Here is a 19032-nt window from a genome sequence, read left to right on the forward strand (position 1 = left end):
CCCAGTTGCTCTGTCGGCAGAGCGCCTAGCCCCCGGATAGGGTTCTGAGCAGTATTTAGTCGCCTTTTACGATAAGCTTAGCGCTGCACCATGCCTATTCTTTTGACACCCGGACCTGTTAGGGACTCCTTGTTTTCCATCGAATTTTCATCTCATCAACCATTTCATTTTCAATTTTCATCAGCCCCGTGCAGGTCCGGGTGTTAAAAGAATAGGCCTGCAGCAGCGCTAAGCTTGTCGTATAAGGCGAATGAATAGTGCTCTGAAACCTAGCCGGGGGCTAGGCGCTCTGCCCACAGAGCAACTGGAATGGGGTACCCCCTGGCGTGTTACATGCTGGGGTTGTCAGGCTATAATACGGAAACCTGACCGCAAACCATAGTGGTGCACGGTGTTGGGAAAGATGCCACGTTCCTCGCACGTTAAAGAATTCTGCTGTGGTATTTAGTAGGAGTAGGAAACTTTGCGCTCCGCCACAGGAGGCTAAATTGCCCGACCTTACCCATCCCCCTTTTTCCAGTGGCAATCAAAATTTGTCGACCCTATTATCCTTGTGACCCATCCTTTCTTTTTTTTTCCATTTCATGTTCATTTTATCATCCATTTCATGTTCATTGTCTGAATATAGCTGAAATATTGCTGCTCGGACGTTAAACCCCAACAAACAATAACAAACAAACAATTTTCATCATCAGATATAAACTTATTTCATAATTGGCAAGGTCTACTATATGGAGAAGGCGATTACTTTGGTTAATTTTGTTGTTGTTTGTTGGGATTTAACGTCCGAGCAGCAATATTTCAGCTATATTCAGACGATAAAAAGGATGATAAAATGAACATGAAATGATGATGAAATAAAAAAAAAGGATGGGACACAAGGATAATAGGGTCGACAAATCTCGACTGCCACTAGAAAAAGGGGGAGGATGGGTAGGATCGGGCAATTCAGCCTCCTTGCACCCGGACCTGCACGGGGCCCCAAGTTAAAATAAGACATAAACATGTTATAAAGTTTTGATTTTAATATATCATGAACGTAATATTCTTTGAGACGTAACGTAATGTATGAATAAAAATATCATAGCCATAACGTTCTTTGAGACGTACCGTTTTCTACTTTATTTAATAACAGTATATCTATTTGAAATCATGGATCACATGAATATATCACTGAAATATTGCTGCTTGGGCGTTAAACATCAAGCAATCAATCAATTTTTCGTCATAATATTAATATGTAAAAGTATTTAATAAATAATTGTCAAGGTATAAAATATGGAGATTGATTGATTATTGGGGTTTAACGCCCGAGCAGCAATATTTCAGCAAAATTCAGGCGATGAACATGATATGACGATAAAATGAAACCCAGTCAAACCAATTGCTCTGTGGGCAGAGCGTCCTATGCCCCTGATACGATTCTGAGCACCATTTAGTCGCTTTTTACGACAAGCTTAGCGCTGCTGCAGGCCTATTCTTTTGGCACCCGGATCTCAAAGGGGCAATGTATGGAGAGGACGGGTACTTTGGTTCATGGTATGAGGAATAAGTTACCTTGTGATTAAGTTCGAAACTTCGTTGTGTTACCTGTTTATTTTGGGCATACTCATTTAAAAGTTTTGAATTTATTGTTTGATTTTAAAATATAGCCGTAACGTTCTATAGAATGTTACGTTTTCTTCTTTATTCAATAACAGTATTTGTATTTGAAATCATGAATAGCATGAAATCTGCTGTTGTTATTTAAACGTTTTATAAGTATTTTCAACAAAGAGAAAATTGGCTTTCAAAACACCTGACACCAGGCATTTATAAGTATTTAAATTTCAGTTGTGACATAATCGGACATTTTTATATTTATCACGGCTTACCAACAACAAAAAGGGACCGAGGACAAATCAGTCAAAGATTCAAATGAAGGTAATTTATTCAATTTCTTCATATTGTATGTAAAGGGGCAAAATACATATCTTGCTAAAATGCCTCGAGCGGGTCCGGGGCAGCGCTAAGCCTGTCGTAAAAGGCGACTAAATAGTACTCAGAACCTAGGTAGTGGAATGTTTGTTTGTTTGTTGGGGTTTAACGTCCGAGCAGCAATATTTCAGCTATATTCAGACGATGAACGAGAACATGTTTGTTTGTTTGTTTGTTTGTTGGGGTTTAACGTCCGAGCAGCAATATTTCAGCTATATTCAGACGATGAACATGAAATTGATGTTAAAATGAACATGAAACGATGAAGAAATGAAAAAGGGATGGGACACAAGGACAATAGTTCGACAAATTTTGATTGCCACTGGAAATGGGGAGAGATGGGTAGGGTCGGGCAATTTAGCCTCCTGTGGCGGAGCCCTATGGTTCCTACTCCGGGAGAATACCCCAGTAGGGTTCTTTAACGTGCGAGGAACGTGGCATCTTTCCCAACACGGTGCACCACTATGGTTGGCAGTCAGGCTTTCCGTATTATAGCCTGACAACCCCAGCATGTAACACGCCAGGGGTATCCAATTCCACCACCTGGGACACGCATCCCAGTTGCTCTGTAGGCAGAGCGCTCTAGCCCCTGGCTAGGGTTCTGAGCACTATTTAGTCGCCTTTTACGACAAGCTTAATGCAGGCCTATTCTTTTAACACCGGACCTGCACGGGGGGTAGTGGAATGGGGTACCCCAGTCATGCTACGTGTTGGGGTTATCAGGCCATACGCAGGACAGTTAAGGCACTTCAAGAGTATTTTCTACTACTGTGGAAGTACTTTATGTCGTGGATACCAATTTTCATGGATAAAGGATGAAACACAAGTTCGTGGATTCTTGAATAAGTGGTTTTGAGGTTTTCAGTATACACATCGATTGGATACTCCTTTTCGTTGGGAACCAAATTTCGTGGATCGGCCTACCCACGAAAAGCACGAAAACTGGTACCCCTAGAACAAAAGTAATTTCACAGTATATAACATAAAATACTACATGTCATAATCAATGTTTACGTCAACGTCTGCAGGCGATTACAATTTTTCATTAAAAAGACGTCTATCGGAAATGCTATCTAGATATACTTGAAGAGAAAAGACAATAATTAAGGGTTTAAATCATCACTTTAGATTTCAGCTTTAACATTCTTTAGACGTTTGCTTATTTCACATTTCTTACGATTTTAGTAGGCCCGGCTTATTTTTTTTTAGTATAATTGTTTACTCAGTGTTTCATTATTATGTGAATATTACTCGCACGCCCATAATAGTTTAAACAACATTTATTTGTTTGTTTGTTGGGGTTTAACGTCCAAGCAGCAATATTTCGGCTCTATTCAGACTGATGAACATGAAATGGATGATAAAATGAACATGAAATGATGATGAAATGAAAAAGGGACGGGACACAAGGACAATGGCTCGACAAATTTTGATTGCCACTGGAAATAGGGGGAGGTGGGTAGGGTCGGGCAATTTAGCCTCCTGTGGCAGAGCCCTATGGTTCCTACTCCGGGAGAATACCACAATAGGGTTCTTTAACTTGCGAGGAACGTGGCATCTTTCCCAACACGGTGCACCACTATGGTTTGCGGTCAGGTTTTCCGTATTATAGCCTGACAACCCCAGCATGTAACACGGCAGGGGGTACCCCATTCCACCACCTGGGGCACACATCCCAGTTGCTCTGTGGACAAAGCGCCCTAGCCCCCGGAATAAATATTGGAATCTTTTCAAAGTATAAATCGACATCACTACCGTAGGTATATACGGATTTCCATAGTTTCATTTTAGTTGCCGAAAGCGCCTTAGAAACTTAAAAAAAACGGTTTTTCTATTATTTCAATCACTTCAAAGCGAAAAGTAAGATTTTGTCATAAAAGAATAAAATGTATTCCCACTGTACATTCATACATTATTTTAAAGTATCATTATAGTTTGTGCATGCGTTTTGTATCGTAAGAAATATGAGGGAGAGACGGATGATGGTGAAAGAATATTATTTTTGCAGGACATAAAAATACCATTCCATTTGAACAATTCTCCTGTATTGTTCCACCATGATAGTTGTCTAAACTACGACATAAACCAAGCTTAAAAAACACAGCAGTCTGATAAAAAGGTAGAGTTTAAAGAAATACTCATACATTTAGTCGCGGATTTCAAATTAACAAGTTGTAGACAGTGTGAATGAAATCAATGTATGCATTCATCCGATTCATGATTTTATAGTAAGTTAATTTTGGGTTTCAATGTCAACGCAGTCATTAATCACATTTAAAAAGAATGAACACTGTAATAATTTAGTTCGTAGTGATCAAGTGAACTGTTGAATATTGTAGAACGATGCGTAATTTCTTAAAGATTGATGATAAATGGGTGGAATTTCGAATCACCTTTTGATGTAGAATAAAATCAACTATAATCAGAACTTGCAACGCACGTTAAAGAACCTTGCTGTGGTATTCGATAGGAGTAGGAACCTTTGCGCTCCGCCACAGGAGGTTGAATTGCCCGACCTTACCCATCCCCCTTTTTCTAGTGGCAATCAAAATTTGTCGATCCTCTTATCCTTGTGTCCCATCCTTTTTTTTCATTTCATGTTGTAGTAGGTAGTGCTATTTAAATAGCTAGTTAATTCACTTGGCTACAGGACTAATTCTTTAGCCGAATCGGTTGGTTGCTGGCTTGTCATCGAGCGGTCTAGGGTTCGATCATCGGTGGAGGCCTAACATTTTGTGAGTCAAATCATGCTCTCCCGTTAGCAATGATATATGTGTTGTGAAGGAGATGCATTTTATTGCATTTACACGACTGTATTAATAATTTTATGGATGTTTTAAATGTTGTTTAGCCCCGTGCAGGTCCGGGTGTCAAAAGAATAGACCTGCAGCAGCGCTAAGCTTGTCGTAAAAGGCGCTCAGAACCCTAGACGGGGGCTAGGGCGCTCTGCCCAAAGAGCAACTGGGATGGGATACCCCTGGCATGTTACATGCTGGGGTTGTCAGGCTATAATACGGAAAACCTGACCGCAAACCATAGTGGTGCACCGTGTTGGGAAAGATGCCACGTTCCTCGCACGTTAAAGAACCCTACTGTGGTATTCTCCCGGAGTAGGAACCATAGGGCTCCGCCACAGGAGGCTAAATTGCCCGACTGTACCCATCTCTCCCTATTTCCAGTGGCAATCAAATTTTTTGACCCATTGTCCTTGTGTCCCACCCCTTTTTTATTTCATCATTTCATGTTCATCGTCTGAATATAGCTGAAATATTGCTGCTCGGACGTTAAACCCCAACAAACAAACAAACGACTGTTTAAGTGATAGACAGTTCATAATAGTAGGAGGGTAAGGACTGTTATGTACTGCCATGTCCTGCACCAAATAATAGCATTTTATAGTTCTTGCATAGTAATTTGACAGGAATTCACTGCTCAAGTCAGTGGGAAAATCACTGTTCCTGGGACAGACAGTACTTATTTTTGTTCATAGTGTAAGCGAGTTCCCTTTAATATTGTGAGAAATTTCAATTTTGTCCCCCGCGACGCGTAGCGTGGGGACAAAGGAAATACCGGGCGTCCGTCTGTCTCTCCGCAGTTTTTGCACATTTTCTTGTAATGATTTCACCAAATAAGTTTGTTTTTTGTATGTGGCCTTATTAAGAAAAGTTACGATTACGGTTGAATGATTTTTTACAGAAGTTACGGCGCTTGAAAATTTCAATGAATTTAAAGTTTTCCACATTTTTGGTTTACCAATTGATTTTTGGTTTTTTAATGATTTTTACAGGAGTTACGGCCGTTACGTTTCAGTAAATTTAATGTTTTCCGCACTTTTTTAACGCGATGGACATTAGAATGCTGTTCATTTTGAAATCTTGCGTGATCGTCAAACATTTTCCAATGGCATTTGATCCAAATCAGCATGGTGAAACCAATTCTATTTTAAGGTATAAACATTTTAAAAATAATTTCATCTACTAGTATACTGTTGTTCATGCGTATAGAAAGTCTATTTAGCAGCTAAAAAATCTTTCGTGTGCAAGGGCGTCATCCAAGACTAAAATAGGGTAAATCCGAACCAGTGTTCTTCCTAAACACTAGTGTCTATGTGGAGTGCAGAGATTTCATCTAGACTAGTTATTAGTTTTTCTTCTTTTATTTGATTTTAGATGGAATAAAGACTAAAAGACAAGGACACTGCAATGAACAGTATAAACGAGGTATGAAGAAAAATATTTTTCAAAAATCAATATTATGTTATATTTCCATTTTGTAATAAAATTCTCTTGCAACCCTGGTCGCCAAAAAGGTAAATTAGACAATAATTATAGTATTGTTGATTGATTGTTGGGGGTTTAACGTCCGAGCAGCAATATTTCAGCCATATTTAGACAATGAACATGAAATGGATGATAAAATGAACATGAAATGAAAAAAAGGACGGGTCACAAGGGTAATAGGGTCGACAAATTTTGATTGCCACTGGGAAAAGGGGGATGGGTAAGGTCGGGCAATTCAGCATCTTTCCCAACACGGGGCACCACTATGGTTTGCAGTCAGGTTTCTGTATTATAGCCTGACAACCTCAGCATGTAACACACCAGGGGTACCCCATTCCACAACCTGGGGCACACAACCCAGTTCCTCTGTGGCCAGAGCGCCCTAGCCCCCGGTTAAGGTTCTGAGCACTATTTAGTCGCCTTTTCCGGCAAGCTTAGCGCTGCTGCAGGCAGATTCGTTTGACATCCGTACCTGCACGGGGCCATAGAATTGTTGCCAGTGTGTGGAAAAATACAACAAAATTGAGGTCCGCCGTTTTTTGTTGTAACAGAATGCTTCGTTATGACTTAACTTTTCGTTAACATTGCGTCACTTTGTCCATATCTGTAAAAAGTACAACATAGACCAGACCATGACGATTGAGCTAATACAAATTTGTTTGTTTGTTGGGGTTAACGCCCGAGCAGCAATATTTCAGCTATATTCAGGCGATGAACATGAAGTAGATGACGAAATGAAAAATGGGATGGGACACATGGATAATGGGGTCGACTAATTTTGATTGCCACTGGAAATAAGGAGAGGTGGGTAGGGTCGGGCAATTTAGCCTCCTGTGGCGGAGCGCTTTGGTTCCTACTCCGGGAGAATACCACAGCAGGGTTTTTTTTAACGTGCGAGGAACGTGGCATCTTTCCCAACACGATTCACCACTAGGGTTTGCGGTCAGGTTTTCCGTATCATAGCCTGACAATCCCAGCATGTAATTAATTAACTGCAAATTATTGCGATTTTTCCTGGCCTCCACGTATATGTCCCTAACCAAATGATTAACTTTTTGTAGGTGCGGTTGTCAAAAGAATAGACATGTAGCAGCGTTAAGCTTGCCGTAAAACTTCTTAATAGTGCTCAGGAACCTGGTCCGTGCTAGCCCGCTCTGCCTACAGAGCAAATGGGTTCTGTGCCCCATGTGGTGGAATGGGGTACCCCTGGCGTGTTACATGCTGGGATTGTCAGGCTATAATACGGAAAAACTGACCGCAAACCATAGTGGTGCACCGTGTTGGGAAAGATGCCACGTTCCTCGCACGTTAAAGAACCCTGTTGTGGTATTCAATAGGAGTAGGAACCTTTGCGCTCCGCCACAGGAGGATAGATTGCCCGATCAAACCCATCCCTCCTTTTTTCTAGTGGCAATTGAAATTTGTCGACCCTATTATCCTTGTGTCCCATTCTTCTTCTCATTTCTTCGTCATCATTTCATGTTCATCGCCTTAATATAGCTGATATATTGCTGCTCGGGCGTTGAACCCCAACAATCAATCGGTCATAGTTTTCGACGGATTTCTATGCATATGCAAAATACCATAAGAAACGTTCAAACCAATTTGTGTTCTACTCTGTCCAGCTGTATTACTAAAACCTGGTAAGAATTTACCTTGGGGTATTTTGTACAGCACTGAAGTCAGGATTTTTGTTCCATAAAAAAACAAGGCCGCCAATACAACGAAAAATGAACATACGGGTTTTTCGCTTATATCTCATAAACTGTTTGTTTCAGCCAAATTCTGACACAATAAAAGTGTTATTCATGATAAGATCTATCTGTGGTCAGATTATTGCTTTAATCTGTAACACCAACTTTAAGTTATTATCCTTTTTACTCCTATTTTAATGTTGTTTCTTCAAATATTTTCTCCTCTAATACAACTGGACCAATTAGAACTAATATTGGTATAAATGTTTCTCATGGTATTATGCATAGAACTGATCCGTCAAAAAACATGACCACCGTTACAAAAAAAAAAAAGAATACAGGGGTAGTTTTTCGCACATATCTCCAAAACCGTTAGGTTTAGCCTAATTCTTGCAAAGGTAAAAGTGTTCAGCATAAGATCTATTTGTGGTCAAATTTTCATTTTGATCTGTTAAGCCATGTTGGTTTGTTTGTTTGTTGGGTTTAACGTCCGAGCAGCAATATTTCAGCTATATTCTGACGATGAACATGAAATTGATGAAAAAAGAACATGAAATGATGATAAAATGAAAAAGGGATGGGACACAAGGACAATGGGGTCGACAAATTTTGATTGCCACTGGAAATAGGGAGAGATGGGTAGGGTCGGGCAATTTAGCCTCCTGTGGCGGAGCCCTATGGTCCTTACTCCGGGAGAATACCACAGTAGGGTTCTTTAACGTGCGAGGAACGTGGCATCTTTCCCAACACGGTGCAACACTATGCCATGTTGGAGTTATTGCCAAATTCCAACATAGGGTATAAGCGGAGAAAAGGTTATGAAAATTTAACTGGTACTATTAACAGATTAAGGAAGTTTTTCATAGCATAGATGTTTTAGTAGAATGTTTATACATTAGTAATCGAAATTTATTACCTATTTATCAGGAACTGCTACAAGCGGCTGTATTTGGAAATGTTAATGAAATAAAAAAACTGATTGAAAGAGGAGCTGATGTGAATTATGCAGAGAAAGAAACGGTAGGATATCAGATAGCGTCATTGAACATTCTAGTACATTGATTTTTGATGTTTAACATCCAAGCAGCAATATTTTAGCTATATTTGGACGATGAATTGGACACAAGGACAACAGGGCCGATAAATTATGGAGAGGTGGGGGTTCGATCAATTTAACCTCCTTTGGCGGAACGCAAAGGTTCCTTCTTTTTTTCGAGTACTACAACAGGGTTCTTTAACGTGTGAGAAACGTTATATCGAAGTTTAGTTTCTATGTTTATTTTATATCTTAAATTTACCTTTTTACTTATCTTTTTATATATTTGTTTGTTGCGGTTTAACGTCCGAGCAGCAATATTTCAGCTATATTCAGACAATGAACATGAAATGGATGATAAAATGAACGTGAAATGAAGAAAACAAGGATGGGTCACAAGGATAATAGGGTCGACAAATTTTGATTGCCACTGAAAAAAGGGGGATGGGTAAGGTCGGGCAATTTAGCCTCCTATGGCGAAGCGCAAAGGTTCCTACTCCTATCGAATACCACAGCAGGGTTCTTTAACGTGCGAGGAACGTGGCATCTTTCCCAACACGGTGCACCACTATGGTTTGCGGTCAGGTTTTCTGTATTATAGCCTGACAACCCAAGCATGCAAGACGCCAGGGGTACCCCATTCCACCACCTGGGGCACACATCCCAGTTGCTCTGTGGGCAGAGCGCCTAGCCCCCGGCTAGGTTTCTGAGCACTATTTAGTCGCCTTATACGACAAGCTTAGCGCTGCTGCAGGCCTATTCTTTTAACACCCGGACCTGCACGGGTCATCTTTTTATATATAAAGAGCATTTTGTTTTAATTTATTTTTTTGTATTAAGAGACTTCGATCTTGTTTTTATTATTTTCAGATTGTTAAATGTTCTTACCGTGATATAACCCAGGTCGCCAGAATGGCATTAAAAAGCAACAATCGATCAGTCAATTTTTCTCAACACGGTGCGCCACTTTGATTTGCGGTGAGGTTCTCTGTATTACGGACTGACGACCCCAGTATATCAGATTATGAAAGACTTCCAACACGCACTGATAATGAAATTAAGGAAGACATTGATTTGTGACCTGGAATTCTCCATCCCACAACATTTCCGAATTTAAAGCATTTCATTCTCAAGTTCCCCGTGCGGGTACGGGTGTCAAAAGAATAGGCCCGCAGCTGTGCTTACCTTGTAAAAAGCGACTAAATAGTGCTCAGAACCCTGGCCGGGGTTTAGGGTGTTCTGCCCACAGAGCAACTGGGTTGTGAGTCCCAGGTGATTGAATGGGGTAACCCTGGAATGTTACTTTTTGGGGTCGTCAGGCCATTATACGGAAAACCTGACCGCAAACCATAGAGGTGCAACGTGTTTGAAAGATGTCACGTTCTTCGCACGCTAAAGACCCCATCTGTGGTATTCTATCGGAGTAGGAACCGCCACAGGAGGCTAAATTGCCCGACCCAACCCACCTCTCCCTTTCCCCATTATCTTTGTGTCCCATCTCATTTTTTATTTCGTCACATTTCATGACCATTTTATTATCCATTTCATGTTCACCGCCTGTATATAGCTGAAGTATTGCTGCTCGGTCGTTAAACCCCTACAGTCAATCAATCGATCATTCTTAAGTTCATATATTAATGCAAGTACCATGTTGATAGCTGGCATGTCAGCTAACTGCTGTTTAGGTGTTTTTAATAGAGCAAAAATTTTTCCGCACTCTTCGCGGCTATCCTAAATCAGGAATTTTTGGCCTCTGTATGTCTTGTGTCGTTTTCATCTTCAGTTATGTCTCTTGAGCATAAAGGGCAAGATGCAGCCTGTTCTGTGGTGTGAGGGTTTCCTCATCGTTGATGACTAATGGGTGACCTTGGGCTGACACAATCATTCTTCCATTCAATATGAGCACCATTAATAACTGATGTTAAAAAATTCTGACAGATGTTTCGGAATATGTCGACACGGAACAACTGGCTTGTGTTCCCCACATGGTGGAATAGGTAATCCCTGGCATGCTACATGCTGGGGTCGTCAGGCCATGATACGGAAAACATGACAGGCAAACCAAAGTGGAGCAACATAATAAGAAATATGCCACGTTCCTCGCGTACAATAGAATCGTCCTCCGGTATTCTATATGATACATTCCTGATAATTATATACTTTATTAACATTAAGTAAAAGTGTTCTGTTTGAGATTATTTGAATCGTAGTGTGGACCAATCGACGTTGATGACGTTATAGTACCACGCTAGGTAATACAACATAACTTGGATTGCTTAATGAGAACGAATCAAAGAGAAAGCTGGGTACATTAAAATATTGAAAGAGTAATCAAGGGAGCCTAGATTCTAATGGAAATCAAAAGAAGGGAGTCCAGGAACAAAGACCACAAAATAACCATAATAACTCGGACTCCCAACAACAACAACAACTGGGAGCATGGACCAGGTGTACCGGTAGGGTAGGTGTCCTCTGCTTTTGGTCACAAAACGTCCAATCTAGGGTAGACGAAAGAGGATAGAAAAACGACGATACGTTAAACAAGTCAGTTTTCTATTGCAGATAGATACACCGTATCGATCTATGAGTTCATGATGTCGACTATAACATTTATGCAGCATCATAATCATTTTCCAGAAATAATGCGATACATAAAGTCTGCGTAGTTACGGCAAGCTCGGACATAACGTATGAGTTGTATTATGAAAACTCAATACGCAATTGCTAAAGGGATATTGCCACAACTGAAGTCAAAGTTGAAAACAAAGAAAAATGTCATCGCGTTTGTCGTATAGCTTGGTCAATAGTTGTTTTTTTTAGATCTGTAAGTGTAGGACGAAATATGAAATATGAGGCTAAAATCACATGATCTAATTGATTGATTGATTGATTGATTGTTAGGGTTTAACGCCAGAGCCGCGATGAACATGAAAGGGATGATAAAATGAACATGAAATGATGATGAAATGAAAAAAAGGATAATAGAGTCAAAACATTTTGATTGCCACAAAATGAGAGGAATGAGTAGGGTCGGGGAAATTTAGCCTCCTGTTGCGGAGCGCAAAGGTTCCATCCAACAGGGTTCTTTAACGTGCGAGGAACGTGGCATCTTTTCCAACACGGTGCACCACTATTGAAAAACCATGAAACTACGAAAACTACGAAAAACCTGACCGCAAACCATAGTGGTGCACCGTGTTGGGAAAGATGCCACGTTCCTCGCACGTTAAAGAACCCTACTTTGGTATTCTCCCGGAGTAGGAACCATAGGGTTCCGCCACAGGAGGCTAAATTGCCCGACCCTACCCATCTCCCTCTATTTCCAGTGGCAATCAAAATTTGTCGACCCCATTGTCCCTGTGTCCCATCCCTTTTTCATTTCATCATGTTCATTTTGTCATTAATTCCATGTTCATCGTCTGAATATAGCTGAAATATTGCTGCTCGGACGTTAAACCCAACAAACAAACAAACAAAACGATACATGAAAAGATAAAATTACAATAAATGAATTCATGCAAAAGGACTCAATTGATAATGATAAACAAAGACCTGGACTTGAGTTATCAACAAAATAAATAACTGATCGTGTGATTTTTCATTTCCAGGGAGACAGACCACTACACAAGGCAGCAGATAATGGTCGTGTATCTATTACATTGTGTTTACTTGATTTTAGGGCTTCTGTAAATGCACACAACGATTATGTAAGTTGCATATGTTTATGATACCTATTCAATACGAAAGTTAAGTCTTTACTTAGTGATTTATATAGAAAAATAAACGGGTATGATTTGTGCATATTTTTTGTTAATACGGACACAAGGACAATGGGATCGACAAATTTTGATTGCCACTGGAAATAGGGAGAGGTGGGTAGGGTCGGGCAATTTAGCCTCCTGCGGCGGAGTCCTATGGTTCCTACTTCGGGAGAATACCACAGTAGGGTTCTTTAACGTGCGAGGAACGTGGCATCTTTCCCAAAACAGTGCACCACTATGGTTTGCGGTAAGGTTATTCGTATTATAGCCTGACAACCCCTGCATGTAACACACCAGGGGTACCCCATTCCACCTGGGGCACACATCCCAGTTGCTCTGTGGGCAGAGCACCCTAGCCCCCTCGCCTTTTACGACAATTACGTCATTGACCAATACCGACATTTTCGAAATGATTCGTTTACTACTGTAGGAGTTATGGCTCCTGAAACAATTCTTAATTTTTCCACATTTATATGTGCAATTTTGAAAATCTTCTTCTCTAAAACCATTTAAGATTAGTTAATGGAAATAGAGAATATTAATTCTTTAGTGAATTGTGCCCGAAATGACTTGTGTTTTTTAATCCATTAAAAATGTTTATGGCTGCCTACACTAAAAATGGAACAAAGGGGTCAGAAGAGTTTTTTTTTAAATAATTCAAAAACTGCTGCCTTCAGCAAAATTCTGGTTCAGGTCATAAAATGCTAGTAAAAGCATTTCCTGCATTTGACTATTCAGTTAATTTTATCTTAGCCTGTCTCATTGCCATTTTTCGGATAAACAAATGGTAAACCAGGTGAACGATTCAGACTCTTTTAAGCCTCTAGTTATCCATTTATAATGCTTCTATAATATATGATAAATGTTGATTTTCCAATTGTTCTTATCTAAATTTCTGGCACAAAATCCCATGCTGAGTAAGTCACAGTATTGTGACATTATGTTTAAACAACAAAATTATAAATCATTTTGAAATATTCTGTAAACAAGAACCTACATGTTCATGTTTAGAAGAGTAATCATGGAAACCAAGATTCTAGCGGAAATCAGAAGAATGTAATCCTGGGACATTTTGATAAGAAGATGTGCATTTCAGTAAAACAGTAGTTAAAAAAAAGGAAATGGGATATATTGTCAAGAGTTGATCAACAAAAGCAAGAAATATTATTTTTGGGTCTGATGGAATTCTCTCAAAATACAAAAATTAATAAAAACAATTTAGTATCAGTCATATGACATCTGTCCTCATTAACACTCATCAAGTCAAAAGTTGATATGTTATTTGACCATGAGGTCAAAAGTCAAGTTCAAATGTCAACCAATCTAGTACGAGGCGCCTCGCCTTGAGAAAACATAACCCCATACCAAATATCAGATGTCCAAGTAAAAAGAAAATTATGGCCTGGCCAAAATTTTTTATGTCATTTGACCTTGGAGTCCTGTTTTGTTTGTTGGGGTTTAACGTCCGAGCAGCAGTATTTCAGCTATATTCAGACGATGAACATGAAATTGGTGATAAAATGAACATGAAATGATGATGAAATGAAAAAGGGATGGGACACAAGGACAATGGGGTCAAGAATTTTGATTGCCACTGGAAATAGAGGGAGAGGTGGGTAGGGTGGAGCAATTTAGCCTCCTGTGGCGGAGCCCTATTATTCCTACTCCGGGAGAATACCACAGTAGGGTTCTTTAATGTGCGAGGAGCGTGGCATCTTTCCTAACACGGTGCACCACTACGGTTTGCGGTCAGGTTTTCCGCATTATAGCCTGATAACCCCAGCATGTAACACGCCAGGGGTACCCCATTCCTTCACCTGGGGCACACATCCCAGTTGCTCTGTTGGCAAAGTACACTAGCCCCCGGCTTGGATTCTGAGCACTATTTAGTCGCCTTTTACAAGCTTAGCGCTGCTGCAGGCCTATTCTTTTAACACCCGGACCTGCACGGGCTACCTTGGAGTCAAATGTACTTAGATATCTGACCTGTTTGACATATTAGTAAATCATATCAAGTTAGAGTGAAATGTTTTAGATTGGATGACTTTTGACCTTGGAGCCAAGGTCAGATATCTAAGTACAAAGACCAAAAAGTAATGGCACAGACAAAATTGTGTATCGTATTTTGCCAAAATTTGTATGTTATTTGACCTTGAGTTTAAAGGTCAAGGTCAAAGGTCACTCACTCTGGTACGCGACACTCCACCCTGAGAGGATATACCAACATACCAAATATTAGAAGTCTAGATCAAAAGACAACAAGGTTATGGTCTGGTCAAAGTTTGTATGAAAAAAATTAAGAAGAAAAGTCCTTACAGGGGGTGATTTAAGGTCCAAATGAGCAGAAAACAAAGATATGCTACATATTTTTATTTTTGATATGTTTCAGTGGAGAGCATCTACTACACATCCATGAATACATTTAATTAATGTCTTCTTGCTCTTGTTAGCAAAATTGGTCTGAAGATAGCGTATTTTCGTATATTTCAAATTGCCAAAAATTAAGAATTTTGGTTGCTATGGTAACCAGATCTTAACCAATCAGATTGCTTTGTACTTTTTTGTAAATTGTTTTCCATAAGACACACTTCATTAATTTAATTATTTAGTTTGGTAAATTTCCACCATTAGATACAAAAAATATACAATCAAATTGTGATGTTTTTGTGATTATTAGGCCCTAAATTAGTGGTTGCTAAGGAGTGGTTGTTGCTATGGTAACGGTGAAAACATTTTTCATTTTTTCCATTTTATTCATTGTTTTTCTTATATATCCAACTGATTTAAAGTCAATTTGGATAAAATATCTGACATCAATAAATCACTTTCAGTGAAAATTGCATGATTCTTAAAAACATTTACACTCACAGACATTGTTTTTTTTTTTTTTTTTGTCTTGGGTATATTGATATCGTTGTTGTAACTCATCAGACAAATAATGATTCCTTTGCCATGGAAAATTCTGATAAAAAGGGCTCTTGTAACAGTAGTATAATGAAGAAAAAAGAAACAGCAACCTGTTTGAAAAGGCAGGTGTATGATCGATTTTGAAGCTCACAAAGATGACTCTTGAATTTTATAAACAATATAACACAGATAAATTATTAAAATGTCACCTTTGCTATTAAAATCTGATATATTGCATTATTTATATGTGATAAGTATTGTTATATTTATAAACCATTGGATTATTGAGACTGTAGTTTGATGAAATGTTTCCGAGGGTTTTCAACTACCCATTAGTCTGACTCTACACGCATGAATTATATTATAAATTATAACTTAAACTTACTGATAACAATGATATATCATTATTTCCATGGTAGAACGTCTGGATTAGATTCCCATTTCGATTTATTGGGTTGTGACTATATATTCTTATGTAATTGGTTCTATTTCTTCTGCCGAGAGGTTAATCCTTAAAATACGTGTCCGCATAACAAAATTTTGAAAATGAATATTAAAATATGTATGTATTTTTTAATGAATAAAAAGAAGTTTAACGTTATATAGTTAACATATATATTATTTTATTAACAGAGCAAGACAAACTGACAAACAATTAACGATCGACAAAAGTGTTTGTGTTCTATTCTCATTAACTGAGTAGACACTCGAACTGAATGTGTCATTTTATTTACTGAGTTAGCGGTAAACGGTCGTTAAATGGAGTGTAATGTATTTTACAGAGATTAACACCTCTCCACAATGCAGCATATCATGGTTTCGACTCTATTGTTTCCGTTTTATTGGATAAAGGGGCAAAGATCAATGCAAAAGACAAGAATGTAAGTCTCATAAATACGCAAAAGTATTATTTGAATTAAGGAGGTGGACTTAGAGTAAGGGACATAAATCATGAATTCAGTGATATGTTTGTATCATATTCAATTTCAACAAAGCCTGTCAAGCTTTTATTTGAAACAAAATGAAATAAGTCGATTGATTGATTGTTGGGGTTTAACATGAAAGGGATGCAGCTGCAGGCCTATTCTTTTGACACCCGGATCTGCACGGTTCTGAAATAAGTCGAGGTTATTCTGATGCTTACATGAGGTTGATGTTAAATGCTGACTACAAACGTTCCAACGATTTTTATGAATTCTGTCCAATACCCTAGGTCTACCTCCTTAATTGTCATATAATCTGAATGTAGAATCCATGTCGAACATTCTTAATGTTAAGGACATGTAAACATTATTTGTTAGTCTTACGGGAAGAATTGACGTAAGATTTAAAAGAAAATTTCAATTGTTTAAATATGCTGATTCTAACTCTTCTAAAGAATCATTGAATCTATGGCGATATACAGACCGTTATATATATAAATAAAAGCATGATTCGACTATTACCCAATTTTACTGACTTGCAAAACGACGGGTACCTCTGTCGGACGATTCGCTGATAACATTTTCGGATTCAAGTTATAACTGCTTTAGATTGTTTAATGCTTTCTGGTTTTCCTTATCTTAAATTTCCATATGTTATTGTAAATTATTTTGTTATCTATTACAATGGGAAAAAAATCATAAGAGAAAATCAAATGTTTTCGTTGGAAATTATAATCACAAACGTCGCTATTTCACAATATCAGATCTGTGAATTCGTTTTTCGCACCACCTTTCTGTTTTGCTATGACTTTTCAGTTCCCATTGAAATCAGGATGTTTATGAAATGGGAGTAAATCATTAGTGTGTTAAATGAAGTGAACCTTATTGTTTTTGAATTATTAAACTCGAAAAGAGTGCTTTTTTTCCATGTTAAAATAATATAACCTGAAAAGAAACCAACTTGAACAAGAGTGAAGTTATAACAAAAAAGTTAAAATACTTCACTATGTAGTATAATGGATTAATGCTATGTTTAAAATCGATGATTTTTTTTTAATTGAAAATTATCATTTTCCTACATGATATTTTATATGATTTTATTTATATCAAGTCATGTCATGTATTTTCTGAAAGGGTTCCAGACCTTTACACCTAGCAGTACTAAATAACAACGATCTTACAGCTTCGCTTCTATTAAATAAAGGGGCGTCGGTTAATTCCAAAGACAATTGTGTGAGTGTGCTTTAAGTGGATAGTGTCCAAATACTTTTTTTTTCGTGAATCCCTTATGTGTACATACATAATTTGTTGACATTGTCGTGAAGAATATCTTCAATTTATTTTTCTTAAATGCGTCAATTCATAGATTCAATGTAAACATGAAATTGTTAACAATACAATACTAGTAACACTTAGTTGGATATGTACTCGCATAGTTTTCTTTATATATTCGATAACATATTAGACAAACTGTTGAAAATGTCTGAAATCTTTGTTATAAAAATAGAATCATATGGTGTATTAATTGCAGGGAGAAACACCAATGCATAAGGCAGTAGAAAGATGTTACAAGTCAATGGTTTCCTGTCTTCTAGAAAATAATTCCTCTTTAAATTCACGTACCCAGAAGGTTAGTAGTGTTAAGTGAAGTGCCTTATGTTTGTTTGTTTGTTTGTTGGGGTTTAACGTCAGGCCTTCCCTATCATAGCCTGACAACCCCTGCATGAAGTGCCTTATACTTATCACTATATTTCAATCAAATTATGCTGTTATATTATGTTGCCCCGTGCAGGTCCGGGTGTCAAAAGAATAGACCTGCGCTAAACTTGTCGTATAAGGCGACTAAATAGTGCTCAGAACCCTAGCCGGGGCTAGGGCGCTCTGCCCACAGAGCAACTGGGATGTGTGCCCCAGATGGTGGAATGGGGTACCCCTGGCGTGTAACATGCTGGGGTTGTCAGGCTATAATACGGAAAACCTGACCACAAACCATAGTGGTGCAACGTGTTGGGGAAAGATGCCACGTTCCTCGCACGTTAAAGAACCCTATTGTGGTATTCTCCCGGATATTTCTGTTATATAAGTATGCATAGTTATCAATTAAACCTGACCATATATATTCTTTTACATCTTTACACTTTTAACATAATATAACAGTTTTGTTTGTTTGTTGGGGTTTAACGTCCGAGCAGCAATGTTTCAGCTATATTCAGACAATGAACATGAAATTGATGATAAAATGAACATGAAATGATGGAATGAAAAAGGGGTGGGACACAAGGACAAAGGGGTCGACAAATTTCGATTGCCACTGGAAATGGGGAGAGGCGGGCAGGGTCGGGCAATTTAGCCTCCTGTGGCGGAGCCCTATGGTTCCTACTCCGGGAGAATACCACAGTAGGGTTCTTTAACGTGCGAGGAACGTGGCATCTTTCCCAACACGGTGCACCACTA

The 19032-nt window shown here is 38.7% G+C and overlaps 1 protein-coding gene across 4 annotated transcripts; it reads left to right on the forward strand.

Moving 5' to 3' along the window:
• The first annotated feature begins 1711 nt into the window (after positions 1-1711).
• On the forward strand, positions 1712-18343 carry LOC148596690 (uncharacterized). Of its 4 annotated transcripts, XM_088564207.1 has the most exons (8): positions 1729-1923; positions 3986-4096; positions 6147-6197; positions 8879-8971; positions 12596-12694; positions 16438-16536; positions 17713-17811; positions 18110-18262. In XM_088564207.1, exons 3-8 carry the CDS (start codon positions 6180-6182, stop codon positions 18224-18226), a joined length of 525 nt encoding a protein of 174 aa, XP_088420333.1. In that variant the 5' UTR covers positions 1729-1923; positions 3986-4096; positions 6147-6179; the 3' UTR covers positions 18227-18262. The 4 variants fall into 4 exon arrangements, with proteins under 4 accessions (XP_088420336.1, XP_088420334.1, XP_088420333.1 ...); XM_088564210.1 differs by lacking the exon at positions 8879-8971 and having other exon boundaries at positions 1712-1923; positions 18110-18343; XM_088564206.1 differs by lacking the exon at positions 3986-4096 and having other exon boundaries at positions 1737-1923.
• The last annotated feature ends 689 nt before the right edge of the window (positions 18344-19032 follow it).

Source organism: Perna viridis, chromosome 15 (genome assembly GCF_037379345.1).
Source record: "Perna viridis isolate PV_CMFRI_1.1 ecotype Kerala chromosome 15, ASM3737934v1, whole genome shotgun sequence".
Classification (NCBI taxonomy): Eukaryota; Metazoa; Mollusca; class Bivalvia; order Mytilida; family Mytilidae; genus Perna; species Perna viridis.